The 22,187-nt window shown below is 40.5% G+C and overlaps 1 protein-coding gene across 3 annotated transcripts in view; it reads left to right on the top strand.

Moving 5' to 3' along the window:
* The first annotated feature begins 1,378 nt into the window (after positions 1-1,378).
* The window catches only part of LOC129855444 (ecotropic viral integration site 5 protein homolog), a 100,971-nt gene continuing 80,162 nt past the window's right edge, over positions 1,379-22,187 (top strand). For 2 of the 3 annotated variants that reach the window (XM_055923107.1, XM_055923105.1), the window contains exon 1: positions 18,670-18,687. In XM_055923107.1, the coding sequence (XP_055779082.1) occupies positions 18,685-18,687 (3 nt within the window). In that variant the 5' untranslated portion in view covers positions 18,670-18,684. Of the gene's footprint in view, positions 1,600-18,669; positions 18,688-22,187 lie in introns of those variants that run through there. The other variant, XM_055923106.1, reaches the window with a different exon arrangement.

The raw sequence follows: 22,187 nt of genomic DNA, 5'->3' as shown, positions 1-22,187 counted from the left end.
GAAAACCTCCCTGGTCTTTGTGGTTGAATCTGTGTTTGAAATTCACTGCTCGTCTGAGGGGCGTTATAGATAATTGTATGTGTGGGGTACAGAGATGAGGGAGTCATTCAAAAATCATGTTAAACACTCTTATTGCACATAGAGTGAGTCCATGCAAATTATTATGTGAATTGTTAAGCAAATATTTACTCCTGAACTTATTTAGGCTTACCATAACAAAGGGGTTGAATACTTATTGACTCAAGACATTTCACCTTTTTATTTTTAACCAATTTTAAGTTCAGGCTGTAACGTAACAAAATGTGGAAAAGTAAAGGGGTGTGAAAACTTTCTAATGGCACAATTTACTGAATAAAAATGTATATTTAGTTTTCCTTACTGTAAGGTACCTACGTTTTGCGATAGGAAAATGTTAATAATAAAAACAACAGACACACCCAAAGGGTTTTGTACATAACATACAAGAGTCGTCATATGGGTGTTTTTTTCTGTTATAGTATGTGGTTTGTACTGTATCTATCTGTATCTATCCATAACAGATATACTGTACATATGGCGTAGGCAAGAGTCATACGTCAGACATTTTTTTTAGGACAGACAAGGGTGTGGCTACATAAGAAATATGATATTTATGTAAGTACTTCCACGTAAAACCAGAAAAGTTTGTTTGATGACCTTTTGTTCATATGTGGATCAAAAAAAGTCAGCTCTGCCATTCACCTCATTCTCACCTGTCTTAGAAAAGGCTTAAGTGCTTCTTAGTCTGAGCTGGACAGCTGATAGTAAACCTTTATTTTGACATTTTCTGATTGACATTGTCTCTCTGTCACCCACTCTAAGTGTTGCTGTGATCTACTCCGGGCAGCAAAATTCCAAAACTTCCCGTGGAATTGATACTATTGTCAGAGACAGTGAGCCTCAGGTGAGTTTGTGCTGCAGTGATTGGCTTCCAGTTCTTTGTAGTTACTCTTGACTTTAGTAGACTACAGCTAATAGGAACATACTGTTTTACAGAGCAAATATAATATGTTAAGAAAACTGTTTAGATATTTTTTTATGAGATTAAAACTGATACAGAATTATCCAATGGGTCTACTATATTATCTGATAGTGTTTTAGCTCGTGTGCTGATAAGAAATGGTTGACATGAACTTGCATCATTTTTCAAAAACCTATAGGGCTAGCTAATGGAGTTTATGAAGAGGCCAAAGAGTTAAAGAAGTTCATGTAGCTAAGTGTAAGGCAATAAAATAAACAGTAGATGGCAGTAGCGTACTATTTTTCAGTTGTTAGGTTTTTGAGACGCATGCTCTGTACAGTGGATGTAAACATTGGAGCTGCCCTTTTGTTGGCACGAGCAGACTGTAGATTTGTGTAGGCTACACGTATTCGACTCGATGGGCTGGACGGTGGAGCTGTTGCCTGGTGGTGGAATCAGCTAGCGGCAGCTAACAAGCAAACTAAAACTCGGCATTAAATACATTCTGAAACCGGGCTGTTGAACTCATTACAGTTCAATTGCGCAAGACTGTGCAGTTGTACTTTGGTCCATGGAAAGTTCATATTGATCTCTGAGGATTGAAAAGGCTTCCAGGCAAGGTAAACACGGTTCAGGTTGTTTTTTTGAGAGCAAGGAGCTGTTGCTAGCTAACGTTAGTAGTTGTCAAGCTACTTTTCCTATCCAGCCGGATAGGTTTCATGTTAACTAGCTAACTACAGTGTTTGGAAATAGTCTGGAGTTAATCATGCGTCTGGTACTGTAGGTTGCGTTGAGACGGCACTGTATTTCAGTTTAGCTTTTTATGTCACTAAATAACGTCAGTTAGCTAACTTGCTGGCTAATCACGTAAACTGCATTAGCTAACTGGTTAGCTACTTAGCTTAGCTAACTAACTAGCAACTTCCATAGCTAATAAGCTGTTTGTTCATCGATGATATGCACAAGTGTTTGCTATGAATTCATAATTCATCGCTAGTTAGCTAAACTGCATGCAAACTTTTTCCTGTAGCCAGCCAAGGAACTTCAGAAAGTAACGGTTACATATGTGGACAACAAACAAAACTCACACCTCACCAGATACTTCAAACAACCCCCGTTAATTAAACACTTAAGTTACTGTAGCTAGTTACATTTTTAGTCACACAATGGTTGAAGGAGAACTTTCAAGATAGCTGATATAGTTTTAAGTTAATTTGTTTCAAGTCCACCACCAGTCAGTTTCCAGATGAGTTCTTCAAATGAACAGTACCTGGCTGACTATCCAGCTGATCTGATCAGCTTACTTACAGCTGCACTAGGGTCGGACGAGCCCAATATTGGCCGAAAGGAGCCTAACATTACTCCTTAGTCCAAGGACCTTGCATGTTCTGTTTAAAGGGCGAATTGGCTCTGGAAGCTACAACAGCCAAATACTCCATCTAAACTTGAATTGATTCTGAATTGTGGTACTTTTCTATAAACATAAACTCCTCTACTTTCATATTACATCCTAAATAATTTCACAAATGCAAAATACACACTTGTGGAGAACAATGTTCTAAAATGTGCACAGCAAATGCATGTTGGTTTCATGGACAGATTAAAATATCTGTTTGAAATGTAGAAAGAGGGGAGATCTAAAGATGCAACAACTATCATGTGTTGTTAATATGAGTAGGATAATACCTTTGGCTGCTAGACAATGAAAGAAAGTTGAAAGAACCAATAGAAGAACGCGTATGAGGAAGTCAATAAAATTATTGGGATTTTGGCTATAGGTTACTTTGAAGCAAGGTAAGACATGTCTCATAATATGTAGTAAATTGTCCAGGTTTCAATCAATCAAGGAACAGGAAAGCCATTTGTTTTGGAAAGTCCATCTCATGTGCTACAGAAACACCGCTAACCAAACAACAGTGCTAGGTGCCCTCTGTACATGAATTAAAGGGTAACTACACAAAAAACAAAATTTCTTAGAATTTTCCCAGACCTCAAAAGTGGTCTCCTGGTGGGTTTTAAGTGTTCTTATGGACTTAGAACATCACATTTTATTGTTCTATTAGTTTGACTTTGAGAGCAAAAACATTAAAAAGGGGGTGAAACCTGTGAATTACTGAGTTGGCAGCTTCATTTAACTGTTTCAATAGTAGACCTACTATTAGCCTACTTGCACAGTACAGCTTGTGTAACAGTATTGCTTCCATCCCAACCTGGGATCGAACCAGGGACCCTCTGAACACATCCACAACTGATGCGGTCTTTGTCGAGCTAGTGAAACAACTACTTCAATGTCTCAGCGCGAGTGACGTCACCGATTGAAACACTACTAGCGCGCACTGCTAACTAGTTAGCCATTTCACACCGGTTGGCCTGATTGTGTGAAAGATCAATATGGGATTTATCATTTTAGGTAATTCAGAGTTTATGTCACTGTTTGTCATCTTTCACACAAGGCGCCTTACTTATTTCTTCGGAGGAGGACACATATCTTGTTTTTTTACAGCATTTCTTCTACATATACAGTTGTAAGTCAAAAGTTTACATACACCTTAGCCAAATACATTTAAACTCAGTTTTTCACAATTCCTGACATTTAATCCTAGTAAAAATTTCCTGTCTTAGTTCAGTTAGGATCACCACTTTATTTTAAGAATGTGAAATGTCAGAATAATAATAGTGATTTATTTCAGATTTGATTTCTTTCATCACATTCCCAGTGTGTCAGAAGTTTACATACACTCAATTAGTATTTGGTAGCATTGTCTTTAAATTGTTTAACTTGGGTTAAATGTTTTTTGTTTTTTAGCCTTCCACAAGCTTCCCACAATAAGTTGGGTGAATTTTGGTCCATTCCTCCTGACAGAGCTGGTGTAACGGAGTCAGGTTTGTAGGCCTCCTTGCTCGCACATGCTTTTTCAGTTCTGCCCACAAGTTTTCTGTATGATTGAGGTCGGGGCTTTGTGATAGCCACTCCAATACCTTGACTTTGTTGTCCTTAAGCCATTTTTCCACAACTTTGGAAGTATGCTTGGGGTCTTTGTCCATTTCCAAGACCCATTTGCGACCAAGCTTTAACTTCCTGACTGATGTCTTGATGTTGCTTCAATATATCCACATACTTTTCCATCTATTTTGTGAAGTGCACCAGTCCCTCCTGCAGCAAAGCAACCCCACAGCATGATGCTTCCACCCCCTTGCTTCATGGTTGGAATGGTGTTCTTCAGCTTCCAAGCCTCCCCCTTTCTCCTCCTAACATAACGATGGTCATTGTGGCCAAACCGTTCTATTTTTGTTTCATCAGACCAGAGGACATTTCTCCAAAAAAGTATGATCTTTGTCCCGGTTGAAAACCGTAGTCTGGCTATTTTATGATGGTTTTGGAGCAGTTGCTTCCTTGCTGAGCGGCCTTTCAGGTTATGTCGATATAGGACTCGCTTTACTGTGGATATAGATAATTTTGTACCTTTTTCCTCCAGCATCTCCACAAGGTCCTTTGCTGTTGTTCTGGGATTGATTTGCACTTTTCACACCAAAGTACGTTCATCTCTAGGAGAAAGAATGCGTCTCCTTCCTGAGCGGTATGACGGCTGCGTCGGCCCATGGTGTTTATACTTGCTTACTATTGTTTGTACAGATGAACATGGTACCTTCAGGCTTTCGGAAATTGCTCCCAAGGATGAACCAGACATGTCTACAATTTTTCTCTGAGGCCTTGGCTGATTTCTTTTGATTTTCCCATGATGCCAAGCAAAGAGGCACTGAGTTTGAAGGTAGGCCTTGAAATACATCCACAGGTACACCTCCAATTGACTCAAATTATGTCAATTATCCTATCAGAAGCTTCTAAAGCCATGACATAATTTTCTGTAACTTTCCAAGCTGTTTAAAGGCACAGTGAGCTTAGTGTATGTAAACTTCTGACCCACTGGAATTGTGAAAAATGAATTATCAGTGAAATAATCTGTCTGTAAACAATTGTTGTAAAAATTACTTGTGTCATGCACAAAGTAGATGTCTTAACCGACTTTCCAAAACTGTAGTTTGTTAACAAGACATTTGTGGAGTGGTTGAAAAACGAGTTTTAATGACTCCAACCTAAGTGTATAACTTTTATATAAAGCAATCACATAAGAATAATACATTACCAAACATAAGCAATTTAATCCTAACCCTAAACCACTCTTGGCCCATCCCACCTATCGCTATAGACCATCTTTGTTTGGTCTCCATGTGCCAAATTTTTCAATTGTACTGTGATGTTTTACATACATTTTTAACATTTCTAATCGTGTAGTATCCACAGATTGTAAGCTAAAGATAAACCTTTCCTACAAGTATTATTATATTATTTATTGACTGACTATGGCTTTCCAAATCGTCCAACACTGCTATTTGTAAGGTTAATTTTAAGTGCATGTTGTGATTATTATTATTTTTTAACCTTTCCATAACCATTTAACCATATATGCCCTGTATATATATCATTCTGTTGGTGGCAAGAATTGTATATAATAACTAATAGAGAAACTCGAAGTGTTGAATCAAGTGTAGTTTTGTACCAGTTCATAAACCATGTGCCATAGAATCGGTACTTTGAAAATCTCTTCCCATCTATTTTGCAACCTGTATGATGCAGCTGTCAACATTTTTGTCCTCAAATTAAACTGGTGTATATATCTCAATTCATGCCAATTATTTTCATCCAATTTCTATCTTTAAAATATGGCAGGCAAACAAGTTCCCTACCTTCTCCTTTTTCCACTTACCTCCATTTTTGTGGTAATGCTGCATTTGGTTTTAAGTTTGGCTTGTTTAAGAAAGGGCGATACTTTAAACAAAATTTTCAATTAGTCGGAAATTAGAAGTTGTAATCTGTATGAAGGCAAAAAGGCAATTTTTTAACAAAGGATGAGCCTTAGTCTACTGGAGAACCATTTTGGGTTTAAGTATAACTTATGTATGAGTGAACCTTTTAGTGAGAGGTTTAAAGCTTTAATATTTAATAGTTTTAGCCCCCCAAACTCATATTCATTATATAAACAGGAATGTTTAATTTTGTCTGGCTTAGCATTACAAATAAAGTGAAGTCTTTTGCTCATATGATTTAAAAAACGAGTCATCTGTGGAGTAGGCGGCCCATTAGTAAGTAAACTGATAGGACCAAAGAGTTAAATCAATGTGATGTTTCCATAAATAGACAACTATTTACCTCTCCATGGTTGCAAAATCTTAAATATATTTGCTAACTTTCTATTGAAATTGATTGTGGAAAGTTAATTTATATTTTTTTGAGATGTGAATACCAAGTATGTCTACTTCACCATCCGCCCATTTTATTGGTAAGCTACAAGGTAGTGTTAATTTAGTATTTTTAAGGATCCAATACGTAATAAGGTACACTTGTCATAATTAGGTTTTAGTCCAGGTAGGCTAGAAAAGTGATCAAGATCTTCAATGAGACTGTACAGGTGTCCAGATTGCGGACTTAAGAAAAAAATAGTCATCAGCATACATTGACACTTGTTTTTATCTTCTGGATTTCTAACCCCTTGATGTTCTTGTTGGATCTCATTTTAATAGCTCAATGGCCATAATAAATAAATAAGGAGACAATAGACAGCCTTGTTTTACTCCTCTTAAAAGCTCAATACTTTGAGAAGTATCCATTATTTACTAGTTTACATCTGGGGTTGCTGTACATAACCTAAAGGCCCCTTTGCCGGGTGGGACATTTTTATATATTTTTTGCAAAATTAGTGTAAACCCACTTCTCCAGGCACCACCACTCCATTGGGTTGAGGTAAGTTTTCTAAGCCATATCTCCCACCTGTGGGTAGATATTTTGATTTAACAAATGAGAGCCAGAACAAATCACCAAATCTGGTTATACTTGATCTAAAACTTTATTGTACTGAGAGGAGATGTCAACATCAAATTTTATCAGTCACATATACGTGATTAACAGATGTTATTGCGGTTGTAGAGAAATGCTTGTGCTTCTATCTCCGACAGTGCAGTAATATCTAACAAATTAAACAACGTATGCCCAATACACACATCTAAGTATGACTGAATGAAGACGATATACATATGGACGAGCGATGGCATAGCGGAACGGACTAAGATACAGTAGAATAGTTTTGAAAAACAGTATATACATATGAGAAGAGTAATGCCAGATATGTAAACATTATTAAGTGTGTTCCATTCCTTAAAGTGACCAGTGATTCATAGTCTATGCCTATAGGCAGCAGCCTCTAATGTCTTAGTGATGGCTGTTTAACAGTCTGATGGCCTTGAGATAGAAGATGTTTTTCAGTCTCTCGGTCCCAGCTTTGATGCACCTGTACTGACTTCGCCTTCTGGAGGATAGCAGGGTGAACAGGCAGTGGCTCAGGTGGTTGATGTCCTTTGATCTTTTTGGCCTTAAATTGTGCATCTGTAAAAATTTGTGAGGGTTTTAGATGACAAGCATTTTGACACACATTTTATTTGGTCTCCTGAGGTTGAAGAGGCTCTGTCGCGCCTTCACCGCGCTGTCTGTGTGGGTGGCCCATTGTGGGGCCCCAGTGTTGAGGATCAGCGGAGTGGAGGTGATGTTTCCTGCCTGGGGGCCCAGTTGCACTGGGTGGGGTTCAGACCCAGGGCCTCGAGCTTAATGATGAGCTTGGAGGGTACTATGGTATTGAATACTGAGCTATAGTCACTAAACAGCATTCTTACATAAGTATTCCCCTTGTCCAGATGGGATAGGGCAGTGTGATGGCAATTGCATCGTCTGTGGCCCTATTGGAGCGGTAAGAAAATTGAAGTGGGTCTAGGGTGACAGGTAAGGTGGAGGTGATATAATAATAATGATTACAGCAGTGAGTGCTGCAGGGCGATAGTCATTCAGTTCAGTTACCTTTGCCTTCTTGGGTACAGGGACAATGGTGGCCATCTTGACGCATGTGGGGACAGCAGACTGGGATAGGGAGATTGAATATGCCTGTAAACACACCAGCCAGCTGGTCTGCGGATGCTCTGAGGAGACGACTCAGGGATGCAGTCTGGGCTAGAGGTCGACCGATTTAATCGGCATGGCCGATTTCAAGTTTTCATAACAATCGGTAATCGGCATTTTTGGACGCTGATTACATTGCACTCCACGAGGAGACTGCGTGGCAGGCTGACCACCTGTTACGTGAGTGCAGCAAGGAGCCAAGGTAAGTTGCTAGCTAGCATTAAACTTATTTAATAAAAAACAATCAATATTCACAATCACTAGTTAACTAATCATGGTTGATGATATTACTAGTTTAACTAGCTTATCCTGCGTTGCAATCAGTGTGGAGCCTGTTAATTTATCGAATCACAGTCTACTTCGCCAAACGGGGATGATTTAACAAGCGCTTTCTTGAAAAAAGCACTGTCGTTGCACCAATGTACCTAACCATAAACATCAATACCTTTCTTAAAATCAATACACAAGGACATTTTTTTTAAACCTGCATATTTAGAAGGCATGTTAGCAGGCAATATTAACTAGGGAAATTGTCACTTCTCTTGCGTTCTGTGCAAGCAGAGTCAGGGTAAATGCAGCAGTTTGACTCGTTGCGAACCGTGTGAAGACCATTTTTTCCTTGCAAAGACTAATTAATTTGCCAGAACTTTATATAATTATGACAACATTGAAGGTTGTGTAATGTAACAGCAATATTTAGACTTATGGATGCCACCCGGTCGATAAAATACGTAACGGTTCTGTATTTCACTGAAAGAATAAATGTTTTGTTTCGAAATTATAGTTTCCGAATTTGACCATATTAATGACCTATGGCTCGTATTTCTGTGTTTATTATATTATAATTAAGTCTATGATTTGATAGAGCAGTGGTAGGCAGCAGCAGGCTCGTAAGCATTCATTCAAACAGCACTTTTCTGCATTTGCCAGCAGCTCTTCGCAATGCTTGAAGCACAGCGCTGTTTGACTTCAAGCCTATCACCTCCCGAGATTAGGCTGGCAATACTATAGTGCCTATAAGAACATCCAGAAGTCAAAGGTATATGAAATTCAAATGGTATAGAGAGAGAGAGAGTCCTATAATAACTACAACCTAAAACTTCTTAACCACCAGCTTTCATATGTTCTCATGTCCTGAGCAAGTAACTTAAACGTTAGCTTTTTTTACATGGCTCATATTGCACTTTTACTTCTCCAACACTGTGTTTTTGCATTATTTAAACCAAATTGAACATGTTTCATTATTTATTCTAGACTAAATAGATTTTTATTAATTATATATTAAGTTAAAAATAAGTGTTCATTCAGTATTGTTGTAATTGTCATTATTACAAATATATATACGTAAAAATCGGCCGATTTAATCGGTATCTGCTTTTTTTGGTCCTCCAATAATTGGTTACGGCGTTGAAAAATAATAATCCGTCGACCTCTAGTCTGGACCGGCAGCCTTGCAAGGGTTAACATGTTTCAATGTTTTACTCACGTCGCCACGGAGGAGAGCTCACAGCCCTTGGTAGCGGGCCGTGTCGGTGGCACAGTGTTATCCTCAAAGCGTGCAAAGAATGTGTTTAGCCTGTCCAGAAGCAAGACGTCGGTCTCGGCGACGTGGCTGGTTTTCCTTTTGTAGTCCGTGATTGTCTGTAGTCCCCGCCACATACGTCTCGTGTCTGAGCCATTGAATTGCGACTCCACTTTATCTCTATACTGAAGTATAGAGTTGATATAGTGAGCTCAATGATTCTGAGTTGGGGCTTGCCTTATCTAGCCCAACGTTGTTACATTTCTTTAATCCACCACAACTGTCTCGACGTGTCGAACCTAACCGATATCTACTGGATGAGGTGGCCAAATATCCTGTTCTCTTGTGAGTACTAAGAACGGTTTGTTCTTAGAATAGAGTTAAGGAGAGACTTTTGTTTAAAATGGAGATACCTCGTTCCGAACATCCATGTTTCAGAGTACAGAGGGTGGGGGCAAGAACACAAGACCCGTGGTGGATTAAGTACAGAGTTGGGTGAAAACAGCAATTTACACAACCAGAGTACAGGATTGTACATACCTGTCATTTAAAGTAATGCTAATATATATTTTTCGCCCCCACGCCGGCTCTGCTGTGTCTTAATATACACAGTAATGCTGTCCGACCCTAGTGCAGCTGTAAGCAAGCGGGTTAGATCTGCTGGCTACTGGCTGACAAACTCCTGTCATTGGCTGAGAGAGAAAACAGTAGCTAACGTTTGCCGCCTCTACTGTACAACCATCCAGTTCTTTGTGTACAGTGAGAAATAACAGTCAATGTAGGTAGGGCCAGACGAGGGCATAGATTTTCCATTCTCTTAGCTTGTTTACTTTTCATTGAAAGTAAGCACACCAAGGACTTTTCATCATAGGATGAAATCCCTGCTGGAATGTTTCCATAAACCCCACCATTTCCATCTGATCCTTGGAAGTAATCATCATCTAGCTGCACTCTCACTGTACAGGAATCCTCCTCAACCCAAACCCAGCGCTATGGCTACGTCTCAAATAGCACCCTATTCCCTATATTATGGTGCACGTTTTTTGACCAGAGCCTTATGTCAAAAGTTGTGTACTATAAGGGAATAGGGTGCCATTTGGAACGCCTTTCAACTTGATCCACTTAACTGCTGATCCAGGTGTGCAGTCATCTGTTGCTATGCTGGGTGTTGGCTAGTAATGCTGTAGCTAGCTGACACTCACATTTATCTTTCTCTTCCTGCACCATGAACAACTTCAGACTAAAAATGGCTCCCTATTATCTTAGACCTAGCCTAGTTGATAGCACTAGGAAACTACTGCCTTAGCACTGGACTCCTCATAGGCACATCTGTTTTAGACATTTGCGCTTTGTAATAGAGTCACATGCCGGTCTGCTCTGCCATCTCAGTCCTGGCTAGACATTCCTGCCATGTAACCTCTTGGTGTTTTCTTGGATCGTTTGTTGGCTAGGAGGAGTAGTGTGAGAGTGTGACTTCAGATTCGAATCACACCACTGAGAGAGACTGGGCTTGTGGAGGACTGGCTTGTCTGTACTTGCCCTCTGTCAGACACTTTGGTTGTCGTTATGACAGAGCGCTTCCCCTTCATAATTGTCTAACCATATAGAGTAGACTACAGGTATGGCAGGCTCCACGTGAATCCTATGGAGTGATTTAGCAGGGCAACGTTCCACCAACTGCCCATTCAGATTCCGTGGCGTTTTTATTTGCTTAAGAACATCATAGTGTGTGGATATTTGTTGTCATAAAACCAGTTGAGTCTCCACCATTGATAATGTATTTAGTGTTGTGTGTATTTGTATGTGTTTCTTGAAAGTTGTAAGGAGGTGCCCCCTTCCACGGTGTCAACATGGGAATACTGTTGTAGGCCACATGTAAATGATCTAGCCTAGGTTTTCCATTTGAGTCCCAGCTAACCGTATAACGCTTATTGCATTGTCCATTGAGGAAAGACGCTCAAGGAGGCCATTGATAATGCTGAATGTACACTGCACCAATCTGAGATGTCTTCTGTGTGTGAACTGAAAAGCCTTTATTCTCACGCCTGACAGACTGTGTGCCCTTTCTGGCAGCACTCCTTTCTCATAGTCTCTCAGACAACAGCAAATGGAATGTATGTTCTTGTTCTCTGAAGGTGGCCCACATTAACATTCTGTTTTCTAATCTCCCTGCTGTGCCATGCTGCGATTTGAGTTCTTATCTTGTGGAGAGAATGTTTATGTTTATGTGCAGGTGCAAGATAAATAATATTCCAGTTCTGTTGCTGATGCAATTGTATTTCTCTCATTTTCTTTTCTCACCCAAAGTGACAGCAATGGATTAAAAGCTTTGATTTTCCTCATGCCTACATACTGAAAAAAGTTACCATAATTCACAGGATGTAACAAATTAGGAAAATGGTCTAATTGATAGCTGGATTTGGCTTATCCTAGTTGAGTTAGTAGTGCTACATTTCCCGAGGTTTGTCTTTTCAGCTGCACTACACTGAGATGCATTGCTCTTGACTGCTACTGGCCTTGGTGAGTTTCAATTTGCTGATCTCACCGGCATTGTTGTTTTGCTAAGAAGCTCTTTTATTCAGACTCCACAATCTTGCCTTGCTGTGCCTTTCATTAGCCATGCAGAATGCTTCTCTGACTGCATCCAAAATGGCACCCTATTCCCTATATAGTGCAATACTTTTGACCTGAGCCCCATGGGCCCTGGTCAAAAGTAGTGCATTATAAAGGGAATAGGGTGCCATTTGGGATGCAAACCCATTCATTCACCACTCTGTTCCTTAGCTTAACAAAAGAGGGAATGATTATAGACAGCACCCAACCAGGATTTATGTAGGGGGGACCCAGACTGGGCATAGGCCTAGCTGCTGAGAAGAATGTCAGTACGGGTAGCCTACCACCTGTGCACTAGTAGAAACCCTTTCATCAGGTTTTTAACCACATAGGCTTAAGGCGTCAGCATGCTTCAATTCGGCTGGCACCAAACGGAACGAGTGTGCTCGCATACTCCCTTAAAAGACCTTCGCTTGAAAAACAATTAAAAAGCCTCAATAGTACTTTGAGTAGTCCTTTTTGAGACGCCAAAGGCTGTATACACTTTCTCAAAATAGTCATTAATCTAAGATAACTCATGAAATCAATCGTTAATTTTGAGGTTTTTGCCGGAGAGATCTTGGTCGTGCAATTTTACATCTAACTAAGTTTGGTGCAGTATTTTTCAATGAAAATAAGAAATGTGCATGACAAGTCGTCTCTCATTGAATGATAACAAAGACTTTATTGAAGAATCCCTACTGTTGACTAATCACCAATGAAAGGGTGTGGACTTCGGCTCCCTCACCGAAGTCCGAAACCAACAAAAACGTCACAATATATGGACTAACTGTGCCAAACTATTTCGGCTGGGAAGCATGCAGACGCCTTTACTCCTGGAGTAGGTCCTGTGCCTGAGTGACTTGCCTGTCCGAGCCTGATAGAAGAATATGCCTACTCTTTTTGTGACAGGTCTATAGATTTTAGACAATAAATCTTACATAATCTCAGTGGACCATTTATTCCTAGTATTAAAGCACTGTATGCGAGATCATGTTCTAATTGTGTTCCCCTCCGCTGTTATGTCCCAGTGCACAGACACACCTCCACGACAGTCAGAATGTTTTTGATTTAGGTGCTCAGCAGAGAGAGACATAAGGGTGAGGCTCTCACTGTACCGCACTACAATATGTGTTTGTTCACTCGGCACAAACAATCTGAAGCATTAAACCCTGGAACAGGCTGCTCTCTCTCTCTCTCATCTTCCTTCCCTTTATGTCAATCCCAGAGTAATCTTTTCTCCTACCGGTTAGTTCTGCCTGGCATAACACATTGGGGATGTGCTGAGGGTGCTTCTCTTACTGCCTCCCAAATGGCACTCTATTCCCTACATACATAGTGCACTCTTTTGACCATGGCCCCATTGGCCTCTGGTCAAAAGCAGTGCACTAATTGTGTAGGGAATAGGGTGCCGTTTTGGACAGAGTGTTAGAAGAGCCTGGCTTGGTTCAAATAAAAAGTTTTGTCACATGCTTAGTCTACACCTGTTCTTTACAAACAGTAAAATGCTTACTTATGGGTCCTTCCCAACAATGCAAAGAGGAAACAAATAGAAATAAAGAATAACAAGGAATAAATACACAGAGTAGAGGTCGACCGATTTATGATTTTTTTCAACGCCGATACCGATTTATTGTATGACCAAAAACCGCTGATACCGATTAATCGGCCGAATGAAAAAAAATATTTAAAGTTTTAATTTTATAGATTTGTAATAAGGACAATTACAACAATACTGCATGAACAATGAACACTTAACTTCATATAATATATCAATAAAATCTATTTAGTCTCAAATAAATAATGAAACATGTTCAATTTGGTTTAAATAATGCAAAAACAAAGTGTTGGTGAAGAAAGTGAAAGTGCAATGTAAAAAAGCTAATGTTTAAGTTCCTTGCTCAGAACATATGAAAGCTGGTGGTTCCTTTTAACATGAGTCTTCAATATTCCCAGAAGAAGTTTTAAGTTGTAGTTATTATAGGACTATTTCTCTCTATGGACTATTGGATGTTCTAATGGGTACTTTAGTATTGCCAGCCTAATCTCGGGAGTTGATAGGCTTGAAGGTATAAACAGCGCAGTGCTTGAAGCATTGCGAAGAGCTGCTGGAAAATGCAGGAAAGTGCTGTTTGAATGAATGCTTACGAGCCTGCTGCTGCCTACCACCGCTCAGTCAGACTGCTCTATCAAATCATAGACTTAATTATAATATAATAACACACAGAAATACGAGCCTTACACGGAACCCAAACCGGCTGCGCCTTCGTGCATACATTTATTTTGCCCCCCCCACACCAAACGCGATCACGACATGCAGGTTAAATATCAAAACAAACTCTGAACCAATGACATTAATTTGGGGACAGGTCGAAAAGCATTAAACATGTATGGCAATTTAGCTAGCTAGCTTGCACTTGCTAGCTAATGTTAATTTGTCCTATTTAGCTAGCTTGCTGTTGCTAGCTAATTTGTCCTGGGATATAAACATTGAGTTGTTTTTTTTTACCTGAAATGCACAATGACCTCTACTCCGACAATTAATCCACACAAAACGGCCAACCGAATCGTTTCTAGTCATCTCTCCTCTTTCCAGGCTTTTTCATCTTTGAACTTATATGGTGATCGCATCTAAACTTACATTGTATTACCACGACAACCGGCAACAAAGTCCGTCTTTCAATCACCCACGTGGGTATAACCAATGAGGAGATGGCACGTGGGTACCTGCTTCTATAAACCAATGAGGAGATGGGAGAGGCAGGACTTGCAGCGCAATCTGCGTCAGAAATAGAAAGGAGTTCTATTTTAGCAACGCGTGAGCAGTGTGAGTGCAATAATTGAATAACAGATTTCTACATTTATTTTTGCAACACCCGTGCACGCAACGTGACCGGTGTGCTCAGCCTATTACAATGTATAAAAAAAAATGAAACATTTGGCCCAACGTTTGTAGAACTAAAGTTACATTAATAACTGTAAATTAAGCATATAGGAGTACCTATTTCTATGTTAACTGCTCTACACCGTCAAATTGTTTAAGGAAAATATCCTATTTTATTCAGCTTTGTTCCATTGTATTCTTCACTATAAAATAATATAAAATAACCTAAATCTTGTCTGCTAAATGAACGAGTGTAGCCCACAGCCATATGGCATAGCCAGATGAGGACCTGGCATAAGGACAACTCCGAGTATGCTATTCTGTTCTTCTGAAATAGACTACATTTTCTTCATAATCATGTTTCTTTAGACCTGTCTAAAATAATGGATTTATTATGACAGTGTAGGTGTTATTACATGGATTTATTATACTTTTTTTTTTTATGTAGATGTTCCAAAGGTCTGCATCAGTGGCTTGTAGGCTGTGTGCAAGCCAGGAGATGCTAAATGTGTTTGTTAATTAACGGTCAACTACCGCGAGAATGGCAGTTATTTGCTTGACAATCACAGGCTGACAGTTTCGTGGCCGCCACAGCCCTAGTTGTGCATCAGCAGTTTCTCTTATGTCAGTCACTGATAGTTAGTCAATTAGCCCATGTCAGCTAACATTTTTTACATTACTAAGTTAGATTAGCATCCAGTTAGCTTGTTATCATGGTTGAATTACCTGCCGGGGAGCCCCCCCCATTTGATTTTGTTAGTCAGTCTCACAAAGATATCATATTAAAAACATTTCTCTCTGCCTCGTGTCAATGTGCAGAATTGCAGCAAACTTTCTTTAAAATGTCTACACCCCATAGCAAAATGTGTAGAATTGTACAAAAAAATGAGGGGGAGAGGTGCGGCGGCATGGATGTAGGTACAGAAACCTGTAAACAACTGCAGCCCCTCGTGAGTTCAGGTTTTTGGTGGCCCTCAAACTATCTTGACCCATTAATTTCACACATGCTTGTATTTTTGAACATAAGAGTAATGAATCTATTTTCCTGCTAGGTCAGAAGGGAGATTTTTAAAGGCAGGTCGGGGATAGGGTGTAGCACTAAAAACAGTGGTGGTCTTGTTTCCTGTTTTTCAGTGCAAGGCAGGATATCGGGCCTAGTACCGAGCTGGCAATACTGTACTGACTGGTCAGCTAAAATAACTATTTCTGTCTACTAGAGCCTGAGGGCTGTTTTAGACTAATTGTACAGTGGAGTTCACAGGCCTTTTAGCCAAGTCTAAAGTATCAGATGGCCAAGGAGAATGCCAGCCACATTGACTAATTTCATCCCACAGAGATAAGCTACATGTCAGAGCAAAGTCTGGTGACAGACCTTGGTGTCAGGTGTGGGTCACAGCTAGCCCTGGCTTCCTGTTTTTAGATTGGAGAGGGAATCAACACTTGCCCAAAACTTTTGCAGACACAAACAGGATCTAGAATACACTGATAAATATCAGTCTGTTTTTGACCTTGGAAATAGCACTGCCAGTTATAGGCTAGCACTTTACATAGCATTAATTAATAGGCTCAGGTAGTTAACTAACATGCATCCCTGGACCTAATTCCTTGGATCATATAGACCATTGACAAATGTCCTCCCACCATTCTATAAGACAGCCCAACCCAGTAGGAGGCAGTTTACTCTGGGCACGCTTTTCATCCAAACGTGAAAATGCTGCCTCCTATCCTAGAGAAGTTAGTGGTCCCATGGACAGATACTCCAATCTCCGCTGTGGAGTTTTGCAGCTCCTTCGGGGTTGTCTTTGGTTTCTTTGTTGCCTTTCTGATTAATCGCCTCTTTGCCTGGTCCGTGAGTTTTGGTGGGTGGCCCTCTCTTGGCAGGTTTGTTGTGGTGCCATATTCTTTCAATTGTTTTATAATGGATTTAATGGTGCTCTGTGAGATGTTCAAAGTTTCGGATATTTTTTATAACCCAATCCTGATCTATACTTCTCACAACTTTGTCCCTGACCTGTTTGGAGAGCTCCTTGGTCTTCACAGTGCGTGCTGCTTGCTTGGTGGTGCCCCTTGCTTAGTGGTGTTGCAGACTCTGGGTCTTTTCAGAACAGGTGTATTTATACTGAGATCATGTGACACTTAGATTGCACACAGGTGGACTTTATTTAACTAATTATGTGACTTATGAAGGTAATTGGTTGCACCAGATCTTATTTAGGGGCTTCATAGCAAAGAGGGTGAATACATATGCACGCACCATTTTTCCTTAACAAGTTTTTTATTTTTTTTCACTTCACCAATTTGGACTATTTTTATGTCCATTTCATGAAATTGAAATAAAAATATATTTAAAGTACAGGTTGTAATGCAACAAAATAGGAAAAACGCCAAGAGGCGTGAATACTTTTGCAAGGCACTGTATGTGACGGAGCTCCAGCTCTATATCCTTCCTCATTAAACTACATCAAAATGCATGAGGTGTAGGTGAATGTCTGCTCGGCTTCAGCTCGGCTCTGGCCTTCTCAGAACGCAGCAAATTGCCTCTATATAAATGATGGAGGAGGTCAGGGAGGAATAGGAGTAGGTAGGGATGTTAACCGTTAATCAGTTAGCCACCGAAAATACATTTGACCAGTCATGTATGTCGGTCTAGAGGTTAATTTTCATAATTTTGTTTAATTAAATTGGCGCACGTGTATTTTCGTTAGTCATCATGCATTTTATATTCCACGCGCACAGCATACAGAGCCTAGTTTGAGGAGCGGAAAGGTTGACGGCGCGAGAGTAGCTCCGCAAAAAGCCTGTGGGCTACCGTAGTGGAACCTGCTTTCGTAACCCCAGTCATTGCGCAATAATTCTAAATGCAATTGCGTGTTAACTTTGGTGGCGACGATTAATTGGAGCCGTTTTCCTTTCTCAATCTCAATTTGTAATTAAAGCACGTCTCCAATTCGAAAGCATCAGCTTTAGCCTGTCTACCCGTGGCTATCAGCGCGTCACCCACCACGTTGCAATGTGAGCTTGAGGTAGTATAGTTCTTTGAAACCTGAAAGTTTTACTTCACTTCAAATAATGAGACATGTCTTACCTTGCTTCAGAGTAGCCTTGCGAAAATCAATCCATAGAAACGTGGAGGCAATTATTTAATAAAGACTTCCTCATGCCATTAACCATCTTTTAATCACCTGTTCTATTGGTTTTCATATCAACTTTTATTTCGTTGTCCAGAAGCCAAAGGCACAATCTTAGTCATATTAGCAACCCATCGTAGTTGTTGCTATTCGATTCCCCTTAGAGATTTTTTTTCTCTCTGTCTCAAATGGAAATGCTCACATTAGGTGCGCAGAGTTTCAGAGAATTGCATTTTGGGCGAATGTTTTGGAAATTACGTTTTATTAGCTGCTTCATTACAGGAGTTGCATGTTCAATAATAGGCGATAGCCCTTCGACTGTACAACGATAGGCTCGCTATTGTTGCATGTTTCCATTTTAAGCTGTAAATGAAAAAATGTCCGCTCCTTGTATGCATCAGAGAGGAAGAGACGTATACAATAAACCTCTATTTGAGTCACTTGACAGTCAAATTTGCGTTACTCCCTAGAATGGGGCCCTCCACAGCACTAGATAGAAACTTGTTGCAGTGCAGGTGGGGATTGTAGGCATCTTCTCTCCAGAGGAACGGCTGTCTTTATTTTCATTCCAGCAGAATGGTAACAGCTGCTGCTTTTGAAACCTTTTGTGTCATGGGATAGGGTAGAGCCATGGGCTTGATTTATTTTATATGTATTTATTTAGGAATGCCGACTAATTAGTTGTTCTAAACACAACAATATTAGACTTATAGCTAGTGGAAACTGAGTACAGTAGCTCTTTCTGTGGCTCTCTGTGTCTGTGTGTCTGTATCTCTGTGTCTGTCTATCTCTGTGTCTGTCTGTCTCTCTTTCTGTCTTTGTCTCTCTCTGTCTTTGTCTCTGTCTGTGTTTGTCTGTTTGTGTTTCTGTGTGTCTCTCTCTGTCTGTGTCTCTCTCTGTCTGTGTCTCTCTCTGTCTGTGTCTCTCTCTGTCTGTGTGTCTCTCTCTGTCTGTGTGTCTCTCTCTGTCTGTGTCTCTCTCTGTCTGTGTCTCTCTCTGTCTGTGTGTCTCTCTCTGTCTGTGTGTCTCTCTCTGTCTGTGTGTCTGTCTCTCTGTCTGTGTGTCTGTCTCTCTGTCTGTGTGTCTGTCTCTTTTTCTTTGTCTCTCTCTGTCTGTGTGTGTCTGTCTGTGTTTCTGTGTGTCTCTCTGTCTGTGTGTGTCTCTTTCTGTCTGTGTGTGTCTGTCTGTCTCTCTGTCTGTGTCTCGCTCTCTGTGTGTCTGGGTCTCTCTGTCTATGTCTCTCTGTCTCTTTCTGTCTATGTCTCTCTGTCTCTTTCTGTCTATGTGTCTGTCTATGTGTCTGTCTCTGTGTCTGTGTCACTGTCTGCTTGTCTCTGTCTCTTTCTGTGTGTGTATGTCTGTCTGCGTCTCACTCTCTCTGTCTGTCTGTCTATCTCTTTCTGTGTGTGTCTCTTTCTGTGTGTGTCTCTTTCTGTGTGTGTCTCTTTCTGCCTGCGCGTTGCTCTGTGTCTGCGCGTCTCACTGTGTCTGCGCGTCTCACTGTGTCTGCGCGTCTCACTGTGTCTGCGCGTCTCACTGTGTCTGCGCGTCTCACTGTGTCTGCGCGTCTCACTGTGTCTGCTCGTCTCTCTCTGTCTCTGTGTCTGCGCGTCTGTCTTTCTCTGTGTCTTTCTGTTTTCTCTGTGTCTTTCTCTGTCTGTATCTGCCTGTCTCTCTTTCTGTGTGTGTCTTTCTCTTTTTGCCTCTCACTCTCTGTGTCTGTCTCTTTCTGCGTCTCACTCTCTGTTTCTCTCTGTCTGCGTCTCTCTGTCTGCGTCGCTCTTTCTCTCTGTGTCTGCTTCTCACTCTCTCTCTGTCTCTTTCTGTCTCTCTGCGTCTCTCTCTGTCTGTGTGTTCATGCGTGCATACATTTTTAATATCTCAGGAGGAGGAACAGCACTTTGACCCTGCCTGCCTTGAGTGTGATCAGCATATGACTCTGCAAAGTACCTTAAGACACACAGCAAATCTGCTTTGAGACTATTGTTCAGAACTGTAGTTAAGCGACAAACTTAGGAGAAGCTTGTCTCAATTCCCTGGAGTGTTACTGATCTTGTCTTTTCTGCCTGAAGTTCTTATCTACTGTTGGGAGTTTTCTCTAACCTGTTTTCCTTTTTGTTGATACTGACTGGATTTCTGCCTGGATTGTAAAAAACCTTTGGAATAGTAACACTCTGGACAGGTAGGAACATCTGTGAAGATTTGAATAGTGTCATTATTTTTATAACTGGGTCATTCCACCTCCAAAAAGCCCAAGAAAGAGGATTTTGACACCCACCATCTCAGATTGTTCCGAAGTCGTTTCTGTAGTTAGTAACAGATACGATTAGCAGTCCTGAAACAGACATCTTCATATTCACAGGGAATACATTACATAGTATGGAGAAGCAAATCTACAGCTGATACTTTACAGTTGGTATGGCTTGTGGAGGGATCCGTGGGTGGCTTTTGATTTGTTTTGGTATTCCTTCATGTCTTACTCATTGTTAGGAAGAGTGCAAATCAGATTTTGGGTCCTACATTTATTTAATATTATCTGAATCCTATAGACTTAAATTGTCCATTTTGAGTAATCAATTAGCTTAAGTTCTCCAAGATCAAATAACATTTCAACAAATGTTGAAATGTTTCAGGAATGCCAATCTCACCTGTTTCTAACTACATAAACTATTTCAGAACAATCTGAGATGGTGGGTGTCATGGCTTACTGAAATGTCAAGGAACGACTCAGCTAGCTTGGTCCCATACTGTGTAGTGTGTGGTAGCCAACTTCTGTCGTTTCCGAGCACGCAAATTGGAGCATGGCAGGGTCGGCGAATGAGTCCAAATCAAGGTTTGCGAAATCGAGAGCACTTCTTGAATGCGTACTCCGTTTGTACATATTTTGAAGCGTGCATCGACGCAAGCTTCAACTTAAAGTATGCAAAGAAATATCCATTATTTGAGTTGAAGCGACAGAAAATACTCTCCGACTGCGAGATGACATGTTGCCTATTCACATCTCATATGTTGCCTGACTACAGTATTTTATCTTGATACATTAATTAATACATGCTGCGGTTCTTTTGGCATTGTTACCTGCCTACAATACCCACTGTAGTTGTTTTGTATGTCGTAAGTCAATAGGGTTAGCTACTACTGTTAGCTAACCAGCCAGATAGCCAAGAATAATTTTTAGCGAGCTACCCACAAAAAATTGACATCTACCTTAGAAAATATTGGTTTTAGATCATTTTTGCCTGTTATAGTATCTGGTTAGCTACATTATTACAATTCACATATAGCTAGCTGATAGTTATGAAGTAAAATGTTTGCTTTGTGTATATCTTGTTTCATCTCTCTTGCCATTGTCCTGGCTAGAAGAAGCAAGGTTCAGTGAAAGGGTAAGTCAATAGGGCTAGCTAGCTAGCCACAAAGAATTGTTAGCTAGCTACCCATGAAGAATTGACATCTACCTTGCATAACATTAGTTTTCGATCACTTTGGGCTATTTAACTAACTAGCTAGATTACGATTCACATAAGCTCAGCAAAAAAAGAAACGTCCCTTTTTCAGGACCCTGTCATTCAAAGATAATTTGTAAAAATCCAAATAACTTCACAGTTCTTCATCGTTAAGACACTAACATCTTACAGACGGTAGGCAATTAAGGTCACAGTTATGAGAACTTAGGGCACTAAAGAGGCCTTTCTACTGACTTTGGAAAAACACAAAAAGAAAGATCCCCAGGGTCCATGCTCATCTGCGTGAACGTGCCTTAGGCATGCTGCAAGGAGGCATGAGGACTGGAGATGTGGACAGGTCAATACATTGCAATGTCCGTACTGTAAGACGCCTAAGACAGCGCTACAGGGAGACAGGACGGACAGCTGATCGTCCTCGCAGTGGCAGACCACGTGTAACAACGCCTGCACAGGATCGGAACATTTGTGGGCAGAACTGAAAAAGTGTGTGCGAGCAAGGAGGCCTACAAACCTGACTCAGATACTCCAGCTCTGTCAGGAGGGTGGATTTTGGCCCATTCCAACTTATTGTGGGAAACTTGTGGAAGGCTACCCAAAATGTTTACATTTTAGTCA

The sequence above is a fragment of the Salvelinus fontinalis genome, chromosome 5 (genome assembly GCF_029448725.1).
Source record: "Salvelinus fontinalis isolate EN_2023a chromosome 5, ASM2944872v1, whole genome shotgun sequence".
NCBI lineage: Eukaryota > Metazoa > Chordata > Actinopteri > Salmoniformes > Salmonidae > Salvelinus > Salvelinus fontinalis.
Note: the sequence above shows the minus strand (reverse complement) of the source record. Positions and strands in the feature narration are given on the sequence as shown.